At 41.3% G+C, this 14,610-nt stretch overlaps 1 protein-coding gene across 1 annotated transcript; it reads right to left on the bottom strand.

Moving 5' to 3' along the window:
• Window positions 1-4,126: 4,126 nt before the first annotated feature.
• On the bottom strand, window positions 4,127-7,476 carry LOC147638598 (uncharacterized). Its single transcript, XM_086798795.1, has 2 exons — window positions 6,338-7,476; window positions 4,127-5,060 (listed from the first exon to the last, which is right to left on the bottom strand). Exons 1-2 carry the CDS (start codon window positions 7,402-7,404, stop codon window positions 4,340-4,342), a joined length of 1,788 nt encoding a protein of 595 aa, XP_086654921.1. The 5' UTR covers window positions 7,405-7,476; the 3' UTR covers window positions 4,127-4,339.
• Window positions 7,477-14,610: the final 7,134 nt, after the last annotated feature.

Raw genomic sequence — 14,610 nt, 5'->3', positions numbered from 1 at the left:
ATGTAGCTATATCTCTATACCAGTCTCATAGAAAAGTCTATAATCGACTATGGACTTTATGTACCTGAGAATCTGTCTAGCCACATCCAAAAATGGTTTCCTAGGGGTATGCATAAATTGACTCACAATTCCAATAGCATAACTCAAGTTTGGCCTAGTGATGGTTATGTAGATCAACCTACCCATTATGTGCCTGTATATAGTGGGTATCTACGAAAAGCTTTGTGTTCTACTGAAATAGACTTACGGCCTGTCATACATACTTGGACAACATGTCCAAGCCATATTGTCTCTGTAACAACAAAATTCCATGAGGTGATCTCACCACCTCTATGAAAATATCGCAGCTCACCCAAATCCTTCATCTCAAACTTTTGCTTCAAAAGCCTCCTAACATCCTATATGTCAACATCACTATCACCAATGATAATCAAGTCATCCACATAGATGACTAATAGCATGATCCCTCTGTCTATCTTTTTCACATAAAGTGAAAAATCTACATTGGATATGTAAAATCCAATGGTAACAAGATACTCCCCAATCTTGTTTGACCATGCTCTGGGTGCGTGCTTCAAGCTATACAAGGCTTTGTGTAACCTACACACAAAATCTGGGTGTGCATCACTCTCATAACCTAGTTGCTGCATCATGTAAACTTCTTTTTGAAAATCACCATGCAAGAAGGCATTCGTTACATCCATCTCATATAAAGACCAACCCTTTGCTACATCCATAGCAATGACAGCTCTCATGATTGCCATTCTTGCATCTGGGCTGAATGTCTCTTCATAGTCAATGCCATAAGCCTGTATTTGGCCACCAATCTTGCCTTATACCACCTACTGACTGAACCATCATCGTTATGCTTGACTTTATACACCCACTTACATCCAATTGCCTTCTTTTCCTTAGGCAAAGGCACTAACTTCCATATTGCATTTGAATCCAATGCTGCCATCTTCTCATTCATGGCATCTTCCCATTTCTTATTTCCAAGTGCCTGCTCAAAACAAGTGGGTTCCAATTCCTGTATTGCTTTAACCATGTAAGCATAATGATGGGATGTTTATCCATCATATCTCAACCTATCAACAGGGTACCTAACTCTCGTAAACATGCGTACACGTGGATCACTACCAAGTGTCCCCAAAATAGCCCTCGTTTTCCTTACACCAAGAGTAACCACCACAGATGGAATGCTAAGCTCCTCATCAAGGCTCTGTTCAGAGCTGCTAGAGTCACCATCCACATATGAGTGACCTGCTGGGACAGATCAGGCACAAAAGGTTGATCTACCCTTTCCTTCCCTCTGTATGATACATGTGTACCTACATCTATCCTCAACCTGCCTAACTATGGGCTAACATTGGATCCACTGCTAGAGGACTCTCCAAGTCCACTAAGCACTTGTGATTGATGCTCTACATGTGGTGTAGCATCAGCACTTCTTACATCTTCATCCTCTATTGCCTTCACTATACTGGTGCATACCAGCTCCTCATCTCATCAAAGACATCTTTGCTTACTCGCATCTCACGAATGGTACGGTTATAACATCTATAACCTTTCTACTCCTCCATAGCATAACCAATAAAGATGCATTTCTCTACATTTGGATCCACCTTTGTTCTTACTTCATCAGGAACATGCACATATGCAATACACCCAAACACTTTCAAGTGAGACACATCCAGTCATATGCCTGTAAACTTCTGTTCGGGCATCATATCGTGAATAGTTGCAGTGGGTGTCATGTTCATAATATGTACATAGCAGTTGCTACTACTTTTGCCCAATATTGTTTTCAGCCATCAAGTCACATGCCACTTCTGCAATGTGCTTGTTTTTTCCTTTTAACAACAATATTCTATTTGCGGAGTGTACCTACATATAAACTATCTCTTGATTCCCTGCTTCTTGAGAAAATTACAGAACTCATTGGAGAAATATTCTCCCCCCCACCATCTAATCTCAGGAAATTTATTTGCATGCCTTTTTCCTTCTCTCGACCAAGGCTTTAAATCTTTGAAAGTGAGCAAACATCTCACTTTTCTCCTTCATGAAGTAAATCCACACTTTCCTAGTGTGGTCATCAATGAACGTAACATAATACCTACAACCTGCAATGTATGACATCTAATGGCCTTGCACTAACATGCTTTTCATGTGGAAAAGCATGTTTGGCATGCTTCACGTACGTTGTGCATACAATCAACCTTAAACTTTGGCAAACCTGCAACAATATTTTAGGCCTGCATAGACTTCGGTCGTTGTTACATTCACATAACCAATGCACTTGTGCCATATGTCAACATGGCTGCCTTTATCTCAAGCATATTCACATCCACAGTAAACATCCTGCCATGTTGACATATGGCACAAGTGCATTGGTTATGTGAATATGCAACTAAGCGACAATGATTTTTGAAGTCTTCCACAAAACATCCTTGAGGATTAAACCCACTTGCAGACCCTGCTCAACCATCTATCCAATAGAAACTAGGTTCTTTCTAATATTTGAAACATGAAGTACATCTGCCAAGTACTTCATTTTGCCATCCTGCATAGACAATGGCACTTTACCAACATGCGCAATGGAATGCGCAATATCATCACTTGTTTCTACATAACTTGGTTTTTTTCATTTTCTACATGTCTCTAAACCACTTAGCATGACTAGTCATGTGGTTAGAGGTGTCAGAATCCACATACCATGTATCTTGAGATCTTGATACATCTCCTCTTATGGAACTAAGCATGTGCTGCATTACAAATAGCTGCTCACTTCTGTCAATCACCTCCTATGCAAAAAAAAATAATGCAGTAAATAGATGGGTGGAAGAGGATTCCGGGTTGATGGTGTGGCCGAGGAGTCCTTTTCCTCCTCGATCGCATGCCCATATGCATATGGTATGCATAAAGGGAAACCCTATATGCATTAAGACTATCCATGGTAGTCCTCTATATATGCATTAAGACTATCCATGGTAGTCCTCTATATATGCCCATATGCATAGAGGACTGCCCTAAGGGTAGCCCTCTATGTATTAGGGATACCCATAGCAATCCTCTATACATTAGGGCTACCCATGGCAGTTCTCTAGCTAGCCCATATGCATGCCTTGCATATGGCCATGCCTATGGCAGTCCTAAGGGTAGCCCTAATGTATAGAGGTCTACCCTCTATGCATTATGGGCATGCCATATGCCTATGGCAACCCTAAGGGTAGCCCTAATGCATAGACGACTACCCTCTATGCATCTACGCATTAGGGCTACCTTTAGGGATGCCCTCTATGCATACAACATGCACATGATATTTCACCAAGTGGGTTCCACCCTTCCAAATATTTCACCATTCAAGGTAGTAGACAAGCCACGACTATGGAGTTGTATTTTTCAATTAGAGTGCTTCATTGCATAGAATTGGAACCGAGTATAATACGTATGATATATGTCATGAATTGGGTGCATTTCATTTCCAAATTTTTATCTTAGGATTTGGAGCCGAGTATAATATATATGGTATATGTCACGAATTGGGTGCATTTCATTTCAAAATTTCATCTCACCCATCAACATTATTATGACTAAGGTGGACTCACTAACTTTACGTGGGCAATTGAACACCAAATTAAATTAAGCTATGTAACACTCATATACACAACAACAACAAATGACACTTATAGGAGTAATTTAACAGCAAGTGACAATATTACATACAGTTTTGTTTTAAAACTAAACATTTTGAGCAAGTAGTCATCAATGTTCACCCAAAAAACATTTTTCTCAAGACAACATACATTTGCAGGTTTTTTAGCTACTTTAGAACAAAAACTCCTAAAACTTTTAGAGGGTTATCTTAAAAATTTGTAACTTTTTTAGCTAAGTTATAACTAAAATGCCTTAAATTTTGTATTTTTTTAATAGAAAATTACTCTATACATGTAGAAATGAGAATTTTGGACACAGCCTAGCGATAAGGTGTTGAAGTCCCAAGCATGAGGTGTTAGGTTCAAAACCTGCTGGATGTTGATGGCACATGCACACGCGCACAAAAGACCCCCAAAAAAATGAGAATCTTGGAAAGTTCCTCTTTACATGTAAAAATGAGAATCTTGGAGGTCCCATTGTGCATCCTTACATCTTTAAAAATTTGCAAAATTACTTTTTCCATGTGAAAATGAGAATCTTGGAGGTCCATTGTACATCCAATAATTATTGTGTACATACATAGTTTGCAGGATTTGTGTGAAAACTAGTAGTTGATAGCAAACGGCTAGCTGAAGCTCCAAACCTGGAGGTAGGATGTTGAGTTAATAGAAAACCTGTCTCTTCATAAGAATCTGCAGGTTTCTGCGGTGCATCGGAGGCAGCTGCGCGCGCTATCGCAGACCGGGCGGAGATTACTGCAGGAGGGGCTGAGGAGAAGGCGGTGCTCGCTTGTTGCTGCTGCAAGGGGTTCCTCTTGAGGTCGGGGCGGAGCTCGGCCCTTCAATGGATCCACCTGCCGCGGCCACATGGTGAAGCTGAACCAAGGAGCCAAATAGTGTCGTAGGCGACATCGTACCTGTGTTGTCGATGGACGTTTGCTCCCGCACACTAGTGCCGCCGCCGCCGCCCACTCTTCTAGCGCATCCATATTGGATATATTATCCGGGGCTAACTCTGTGACGATAGATGAGATCTCCGACTGCCCTCTCGCCAACGGTGGCGTGTAGTAGCTGTTATCGTTGAGAGCATCCACGAACCAGCGCTCGGACGATTGGTTGTCGCTCTTGGCCATAACGTTGGACAAGCCCACGGTGTAACTCCTCTCCAGTCTTGACAAGCGCAGCCTAGCTCGACTGCCGGAGGACACCTCGAGCTTGTCATTCTCCACCATCATGTTCTCCAGATCCTCTTCGGATGAGACGGAGATGAGCGTGTCAAGATCTTCGCACGGCAGCTGGTATTTCAGCAGCACCGCCGCTTGAACAGCAAACGTCTTGGAGAGCTTCGCCGTGAGCTCATTGAAGATTACGTTTATACTCCTAATGCATCGATGGCTGCCCTCTATGCATTAGAATTACCCTTAGGGCAACCTTCATTACCTCTATGTCAAAAAAAAAAGTCGTAAATAGAAATAGATGGGCGGAAGAGGGTTCCAAGTTGGTGGTGGCCGAGGTGTCCTTTTCCTCGGTCACATGCCCATATGCATGCCATCGAGGAGTCCTTTTCCTTGATCACATACCCATATGCATATGGCATGCATAAAGTGAAACCCTCTATGCATTAGGGCTTCCCATGGTGGACTGCCCTAAGGGTATCCCTCTATGTATGAGGACTACCCATGGAAGTCCTCTATGCATTAGGGCTACCCATGGCAGTACTCTATCCTAGCCCATATGCATGCCTTGCATATAGGCATGCCATATGCCTATGGCCGCCTTAAGGGTAGCCCTAATGCATATAGGGTTACCCTCAATGCATACCATGCATATGATATTCCACCCACCCTTCCAAATATTTTACTATTCAAGGTAGTAGACAAGCCACGACTATGGAGTTATATATGGTATATGTCACGAATTGGGTGCATTTCGTTTCCAAATTACCATCTCACCCATCAATGTTATTATGACTAAGGTGGTCTCACTAACTTTATGTGGGCAATTGAACACCAAATTAAATTGAACTATGTAACATAGATATACGCAATTTAACAACAAATGACACTTATAGGAGAAATTTAACAATAAATGGCAATATTACATACAGTTTTGTTTTATTGGGAGGGTGGATCTAATCTATCAGCTCAACAAGCATGCTATTCCTCGTGTAACTACCAGGCATTGAACCTGGGTCCCTATCATGGAACTCGACGATTCTACGCCGAAGGCAACATAGAGTTTTGTTTTAAAACTGAGCAAGTAGTGATCAATGTTCACCCATAAAACATTGTTCTCAAGACAACATATATTTGCAAGTTTTTGAACTAATTTAGAAGAAAAAAAGCCTGAAACTTTGAGGGTTATTTTAAAAATTTGCATATTTTTTAGCTAAGTTATAACTAAAATGCCTTATTTTTTTAAAATGGAAAATTACTCTATACATGTGAAAATAAATGAGAATCTTGAAAGTTACTCTTTACATGTAAAAGTGAGAATCTTGGAGGTCCATTGTACATCTATTATTACATCTTTTAACTTTTTTGGAAAATTACTATTTACATGTGAAAATGAGAATCTTGGAGGTCGATTGTACATCCATTATTATTGTGTACATACATAGCTTGCAGGTTTTGTGTGAAAACTAGTAGTGATAGCAAACTGGTGACTGGGCTTCGATCTACAATAAGGGACGGCTAGCTGAAGCTCCAAACCTAGAGGGCAATGCGGCAGTAGGATGTTGAGTTGATAGCATACCTGTCTCTTCATAAGAATCTGCAGGTTTCTGCGGTGCATTGGAGTCAGCTGCGCGCGCTACCGCAGACAGGGCGGAGATTACTGCAGGAGGGGCTGAGTAGAAGGCGGTGCTCGCTTGCTGCTGCTGCAAGGGATTCCTCTTGAGGGGCGAGCTCGGGGCGGAGCTCGGCCCTTCAATGGATCCACCTGCCGCGGCCACATGGTGAAGCTGTACCAAGGATCCAAATAGCGTCGTAGGCGACATCGCACCTGTGCCAGAATCCACTATGTTGTCGAAGGACGTTTGCTCCCGCACACTCGTGTCGCCGTAGCTCGCCGCCGCCGCCGCCCACTCTTCCAGCGCATCCATATTGGATATAGTATCCGGGGCTACCTCTGTGACGATAGATGAGATCTCCGACTGCCCTCTCGCCAACGGTGGCGTGATATAGTAGCTGTTGTCGTTGAGAGCATCCACGAACCAGCGCTCGCACGATCGGTTGTCGCTCTTGGCCATAGCGTTGGACAAGCCCACGGTGTAACTCCTCTCCAGTCTTGACGGAAACAAGAACAAGCGCAGCCTAGCTCGACTGCCGGAGGACACCTCGAGCTCGTCATGCTCCTCCATCATGTTCTCCAGATCCTCTTCGGATGAGACGGAGACGAGCGTGTCAAGATCTTCGCACGGCAGCTGGTATTTCACCAGCACCGCCGCATGAGCAGCAAACGTCTTGGAGAGCTTCGCCGTGAGCTCGCTGAAGGTTACGTTTCGACTCACCACCACCACATGGGTGTCCCCGCCGACGTACCTGAGCTGGTTGTCGTGGGGGCGCGGGAGGATCCGCCCCCCATAGCTGCAGATGAGCTTCACCCTCCTGAACGCTCTTTCGTCCCACTCCTTATGAACGACAGAGATCAGAGGGTTGTGTGCAGAGAGCTTCTGAGAGCGAGGTGAAGAAGAACCCTCGTCAGAGAGCGCGCGGATGTGCTCCGGAGCGTGGTGGACAGTGCTCATAGTGCGTGATCTCTGAGTAGTTCAATCAAATTACGAATGGAAAAACAAGGGCAACCAAAGGGAGAAAACTCCCGCGCCCCTCCCTGGCCCCCCCCTCCCTGCCCCCCCCCTCCCTCTCTCTCTCTCACACGCACACACATGCCGCCGGCTGCGGGCTGGTCATTATCCTCATTGATATAAAAACCTGAAAGTTGTTTCCTACAGTCATTCATTTATCAAGCACAACTCTTAATATATAAGAGAAAGATCCCACTTTGACATGGCCACTTTTTGTACGTTCTCAAACAACACACGGTTTGAGACCAAAAGGTGCTCACTTCTCATTTATTAACAAGGATACCATCACTTGTCCATTGCAAGTTCATTGTATCCCTGCAACATACAATTTGCAAGTTGGTATCTACTTTATCAAAGGATAATATTGTAGTCCACTCACTTTTAAAGTTGCACAATATTGTTTTAATGAGAACTTGTTGGTCGGCGTGAGTGACTTGATTTCCACTAGTCATCCACTACATTAGGTTGCCTCCAAACATTTTCAATGCTCAAGTGTGTTTATATTAGGGTAAGTGATCTTTGTGACTCTCTTTTTTTTTTAAATGATGTTAATAAATAATTATTATCACTTCAATGACATATTGAAGACAAAATAAGTCGGTCTTAGGATTTGTCGTGTGACGATGGAATGCAATTTTGTAACTTAAGGTGACGATAGAATGCAAAGTATGACCTTTGACTTGTGTATTTTAAAATTAGAATTAGTTTAAGTCATATTTTGCCTCAATCTATCTTGGTCTACTCGTCCATAGTCTCATCCACAATAGGGAACCCTAGCCTCTAAGATATTAAGTATTAATTAATGATTTAAAAAATCAAGTTACTAATGTAAAACATAGTATTATGATTGATGTATAGTTACTTAAATATGTAGTCCTTAAGTTGAAATGATCCTAGTTTTAATAAATTTGCATAATTTAAAGGTTACTAAGGCCAAGGTCTATTAGTCTTTTATCCTTAAGTTGAAATGATCCTAGTTTTAATAAATTTGCATAATTTGCATAATTTAAAGGTTACTAAGGCCAAGGTCTATTAGTCTTTTATCCTTAAGTCTAGGTCATAAGAGTAACCAAGCTAAGTCTAGGTCTATTAGTTTAAATCCCTAAGTTTGTGGACCTTAAGATAATTAAGCACCAAGCCTTGTAGCCAAACTTGAACAATTAATAAGAGGAATATACATGGATCCCTTAGGACACCACACACACACACACTATTGCAAGAGTAGAAGAGAACTCAATAAACCTTAAAGAGATAGAGCAATTTTTTTTTACAAGTTAATATTTATTTGATTTACAATGATGTTAATGTCCTTCTAAATGTGTGTGTGTGTGTGTGAAAAAAATTTCAATGGAGAAAGAAAGGATATATATCTTATCAATGCAAATGCAAAAGATTTGATGTTATACCCCTTTCCTACATCCTTCTAGAACTCTACTCATTCATGGAATGTAAGAAAGAAGTACAATCGTCCGTAGGAAACTTACCTCACTCTCGAGCTTAACTCTCACACATCATATGTAAAGAGCAAATAGATAGTAGAAAAGGAGACTCAGTTGGCACAAAGGGAGATTATGTCTCTGCATTATGAGGAATTCAACAACTAGCCCTTATTCACACTTGGGCACCCAGAACTCATAAGTTTCTCCTCATTGTGTTCTTCATATGTTTACTAAGTGATTGATAGAAAATTAGTGACTTAATTAAGCTTAATTAATTTACTGATAAAGCAGGCAAACACAAAAATACAAGTCATGCAAAAATAGTTTCAAACATGCAAATCATGTGTGCATGTGCAAATATACATCTTGATCTTCCTCTTGAGAGAATAGAGTTAGGGATTTAATATGCTCAATAGAGAACTCATATGAGAGAAGTTAATAGAGTTAGGTAGTCAATATGCTGAATAGAGTTAGGTATTCAATATGCTCAATAGATAAGTCATATGAGAGAAGTTAATAGCTTTTCTAAATGAGTATAGATATTGTGATAGAATATGATAATACCCATAGGTTGATAGAGGTAATATGTGCTAGCATGTGTTGAAAAATGCATCAACACATGAATACACTACAAGGGATCAGCCTAATACCATCACAATATCGACGATTCAGACTTAGTTTTTTTGCCTAAAACTACCCGTACAACATTGGTACCAAACCGTTGGTATTTACATCAGTATAAATGTCATTGTGATCTTATGTATCGATGTGTATATGCCGACATGCTAGTTTTGATCAAATCACATCAATATTTGCATTGGGTAACATTGACAATATTTGCATTGGGTAGCATCAACATTTTTACCGATGTAAATACTTATGCGATTTTACCAACGATTATACTGACCCTTACCGACACTATGAAAAAAAGGGAGTAGAATAGGACAGATTGGGATGGTTTGCCCCAACAAGTCCCATTCTGCCCGAGGTACTTTAGATATAGATACATTAGGATAAAAATAGATAATTTAACTTAAAAAAGACAAAGAATGCTGAAAAGATGATTGAATTTATGCATAATTTGTGTGTAAAATTTGGAAAAGTGAAAAGTTAACAAATACCCATAAATTCAAGATTTTGTAGCTCATTAACATTAAGAAACCTCATAGAGATGATCGAAGAAAAGTTATGGATATTAATAAGGACAACAAAAGCTTATCTCATAAGCAATATATAACTATAAACATCGTATTAAGAAATTTGAAAAAATCTTGATACTTTAGGAATTTTGAAATTTGTACATCGTTCTTACCAAAAAAAATAATGAGTAGAGCTAGCACTCTTACAAAAATTATGAACATAGCACGTATAAAAAAAAGGCCTATGTAAGAGCTACTCATCGCGTGATCATCACACCCAAAGCCTCCTCTTACTTCCACATCATTGCATAGCTTCTCCAGACATGGATAGAACCATAAGTTTTATGCTAGCAAACCATACGTTATATGCTTGAGAATGTTATATAAGTACATAGTTAAATGATTCTCTACCCTTTCCGATTAACTATGTACATGGAGTTACCCTTTCCGATTAACTGTCTTATCAAATGATGTGGGCCTCCCATGCACATGTCTTTGTTGCATGGAGTTGGCATGGGTGGATTCTCTTCCCTTTCCGATTAAGTGGCAGATTGTTCACTATTTGTTAAGTCCTCCTTTTGTTCGCCTTTGTTCTCATTTAGACCAAGATGGCATTCATTGTTATGTTCTGCATGTCGCTATGTTTTCTCTCTATGAAGAGGTTTTCTCTAGTCCATACACTGGTATTTTTCTTATCTATTTGTGGTTTCTTGTTGATCGCGTCAAAGTGACCACATTCCGTCGGTCTGTGTCCTTAGGTCTTTTTACATCTTTTCAAATTCAAGCCTATTTTAGCACTCCTCAGGGTTTATCTGATCGTGTTTCCAGTTCATGCTAAATCTGATGTGGAAAATATTCTTTTGCTAAAGAAGCTGAGCATAGCAACTGTTATTTGTTGGAATTAGGGTTGCAGGAAAGCACACAAAGCTTGGAGAAGAAGAAGCAAGAATGCACACAACACCAAGTGTATTAGATTGTGTCAATGTACAAAAGATAAGTTAGCCCTAGAATGATGGGCGTATATACAAGCCGGGGGAAAAAACCTCCTAAAGAGGGAAAAAGTGCCCCGGCGGTCCTAAGTGTGTTCACACACATCACTGCCTATGTATATGGCAACAAATCCCTCCTGGGAGTGATGGTGTGAACGAGAGCTGGCACTCATGTATAGGGGAGTGCCATGCCCGAAGTAGATCAATCCACAAAGGGGAGCAAGCCCAAAGCTTTACGGAAAGCTTCGAACTTCTCACGAGGAAGCGCCTTTGTGAAAAGATCTGCGAGGTTGTCCTATGTTGGCACATAGACCAAGCTGATCTCTCCTGCTGAGAGTCTCTCCCTGACATAGTGATAATGCACCTCAATGTGCTTTGTGCGAGCATGAAAAACTGGGTTTCTTCTTGCAACTGCCAATGCGCTCTGACTCTCAGTGTAGATAGAGGTGGCAGACTCCTGTCCAACACCCAAATCAGCCATAAGCCGTCTGAGCCACACACACTCAACTGTAGCTGTGAAAGCTGCCCTGTACTCAACTTCACAACTAGAAGTGGCCACGGTAGGTTGCTTCTTGCTCAACCAAGATATGCATGAGCTACCGAGCATGAAACAAAAACCACTTGTGGACACTCTTGTGTCATAGCAACCAGCCCAATTTGAGTCCGAAAAAGCATGTAAATCTGGCGACAACGATCCCCCCTTGGGATAAAACAACCCAAGATGTATGGTGCCACTCAAGTAGCGAAAGATGCGTTTAACTGCCTTCCAATGTTGAGACCCTGGGCTATGCATAAACCTGCTCACCTGTGAGACTGCAAACTGAATGTCCGGCCTCGTAATGCATACATAAATGAGGCAACCAATAGTTGTCTGATAGAGTGTGACATCAAAGTGATCTCCAGCATCATGAAGACTCAACTTCAAACCTGTCTCCATTGGAGTAGCAATAGGCTTGCAGTCTTCAAGGCCAAATCTCCGCAACAATGTCTGAATATACTTTGTCTGACACAAAGCAATACCTCCATCACACTGCTTAAATTGTATCCCCAAATAATGATGCAAATGCCCCAAATCTGACATCTCAAAAGAGGCATTCAAATCAGCCTTAAAATCAGCAATATGACTCTCATTTGGTCCTGTGAGCAGCATGTCATCGACATAGAGAGCAATGATTAGATGTACACCATCCACACGTTTAACATACAAAGTGCTTTCTGTTGGACTATTCTGAAACCCATGTGCAGTCAAATATGCATGTATCTTTTCATACCAAGCTCGTGGAGCTTGCTTTAAACCATATAAAGCCTTTTTCAACCTGCACACTTTGTTTTCCTATCCTCTTTGAACAAAACCATGAGGCTGCGATACATACACCTCCTCATGCAAATCTCCATTCAAGAATGCAGTCTTTATGTCCAACTGATGTACATTCCAACCATTATAAGCTGCCAATGCACAAATGCTACGAATGGTAATCATACGACAAGTGGGAGCAAAGGTCTCATCAAAATCAATGCCCTTTTCTTGGGCATAACCCTTTGCAACAAGTCTAGCCTTATAGCGATCAACACTGCCATCTGGCTTTCGTTTCAACTTAAAAACCCACTTACATCCAATGGCCTTTTTACCAATAGGCAAATCACACAAAGACCATGTACCATTCTTCATTATAGCATCATATTCACTTTGCATTGCAGCCAACCAATTTTCTGAATTTTGTGCCTCATCAAATGAAAGAGGTTCTTCCTCTTCACACATACTAGACACAGCCAAAGCATAACAATCTGATGCATAAGAGGCATGCTGAAAACCTGAATGAGTACGACTAGTAATAGGTGCATCAATCTTACTATCACGTAAGGTTTGCACCAGCCATTTAGGCATACCTCTAGCCTGCTCATTTTCAGCCCTATCCTCATGAATTACATCCTGTAAATCTGCATCAGAAATAGGCTGATCTATGATGTTTAAAATCTGCGTAGGCTGAATATTTGCCTCATTAGGACTTACATTTGAATTCCCACCTGTTAACGAGAGGCAACAACGTATCAAATACATCCCGTGAGCTCACACCTGTCTCTTTGGTACATGATAACAAGGGCTACATAGCATCTTCTACAAAAACAACATCTCGACTAATCAAGATACGCTTTGACTGCGGATGATACAATCTGTAACCCTTGCTTTCAGCACTATAACCAACAAAAATGCATTTGACAGCCTTATCATCCAATTTTCTGCGTTGTTGCACAGGCACTAAAGCATAGGCCAAGCAACCAAAGACACGCAAGTAACCAATAGAAGGCTTCCTGCCATGCCAAGATTTGTATGGAGTAATAGATTGCAAGGCCTTAGTAGGACACCTATTGAGTACATATGCAGCACACATGACAGCCTCAAGCCAAAACGCATGTGGCAAAGCTTGGCTCTTGACCATACATCGTGCCATCTCCATAAGTGACCTGTTCTTCCTCTCAGCAACACCATTTTGCTGAGGGGTATACGGCACTGTACATTGGTGTTTTATTCCACGACTAGCCAGAAATGCATCAAACTCTTTAGACATGTACTCCCCCCCTCGATCAGTACGGAGGGTGCCCACAGTACAATTGGATACATTTTCAACCATAAGAAAAAACTGTTTGAAGCACAAAAACACTTTGGACTTTGCCTTCAGTGGATATACCCATACATGCCTTGAGTAATCATCAATGAAAGTCACGAAGTACAAGTGTTTACCAAATGACGGAGTTTGCATAGGCCCACATACATCACTATGTACAAGCTGCAATTTGCGAGTGGCCCGCACAGAACCATCCTTTGGAAATGCAGAACGCTGCATTTTGCCCAAAATACAGCCTTCACAAACATGTTTCAATGGTGGCTCAAGAGGGGGCAATGAAGCAACCATATCAAATTTCTGCAAACGCAGCAAACTAGCAAAGTTCAGATGACCAAAACGAGCATGCCATAGTTTTGCATCTGAAACTGCCTTTTCATCAGAAACTGCATTTGCTGAATCTTCCACACACTTGTCATAAGAATTGAGCCTATAAGCCCACGAAACAAGGTGCCAGATGCCATAATCGTATCACCAGAAGTCAAATCATGAATAGTACATCTGTCATCCACAAATTTGACTACAAATCCAAGTCTAGCAAGCGCAGAGACAGACAATAGATTCTTCTTTATCCCTGGCACATACAAAGCATCTGAAAGTGTGAAAACGCTGCCATTTGCAGCAGTAAGTATAATTTTACCAACGCCCTTCACTGGGTAAGAAGCATTATTGGCACATGTGACAGTATTTCCATTAGGGACAGCCTCAAGAGAAGTGAACATATCACGATGCGAGGTAATGTGCTTTGTAGCACCACTGTCAAAATACCATACATGAGAGTCAACAGAAATTGCCAAACATGCATCATGTACAGATGGGTCATACTGGCAATACACACTAAACGCCCATTCTGTATCTTGCACAACATTTGCAGAATCTGCATTTGTAGAAGCATCCGCTATTGTGGCTGCATTTGACTCTTTCTTCTTTGCCTCTTTAGCCTTTAGCTTAGGGCAATTCT

Source organism: Cibotium barometz, chromosome 5 (assembly GCF_041138505.1).
Source record: "Cibotium barometz isolate CiBa-2024 chromosome 5, ASM4113850v1, whole genome shotgun sequence".
Lineage (NCBI taxonomy): Eukaryota > Viridiplantae > Streptophyta > Polypodiopsida > Cyatheales > Cibotiaceae > Cibotium > Cibotium barometz.
The sequence above is the reverse complement of the archived record's forward strand: the minus strand, read 5'-3'. Positions and strand labels throughout refer to the sequence as shown.

Excerpts from the sequence above, each read along its gene's own strand:
- LOC147638598 (XM_086798795.1), bottom strand. The coding sequence starts at position 7,404 with ATGAGCACTGTCCACCACGCTCCGGAGCACATCCGCGCGCTCTCTGAC. Across the intron at positions 5,061-6,337 it reads TCAGCTAGCCGTCCCTTATT|AGAGGGCAGCCATCGATGCA; the intron begins GTAGATCGAAGC and ends ATTCTAATGCAT.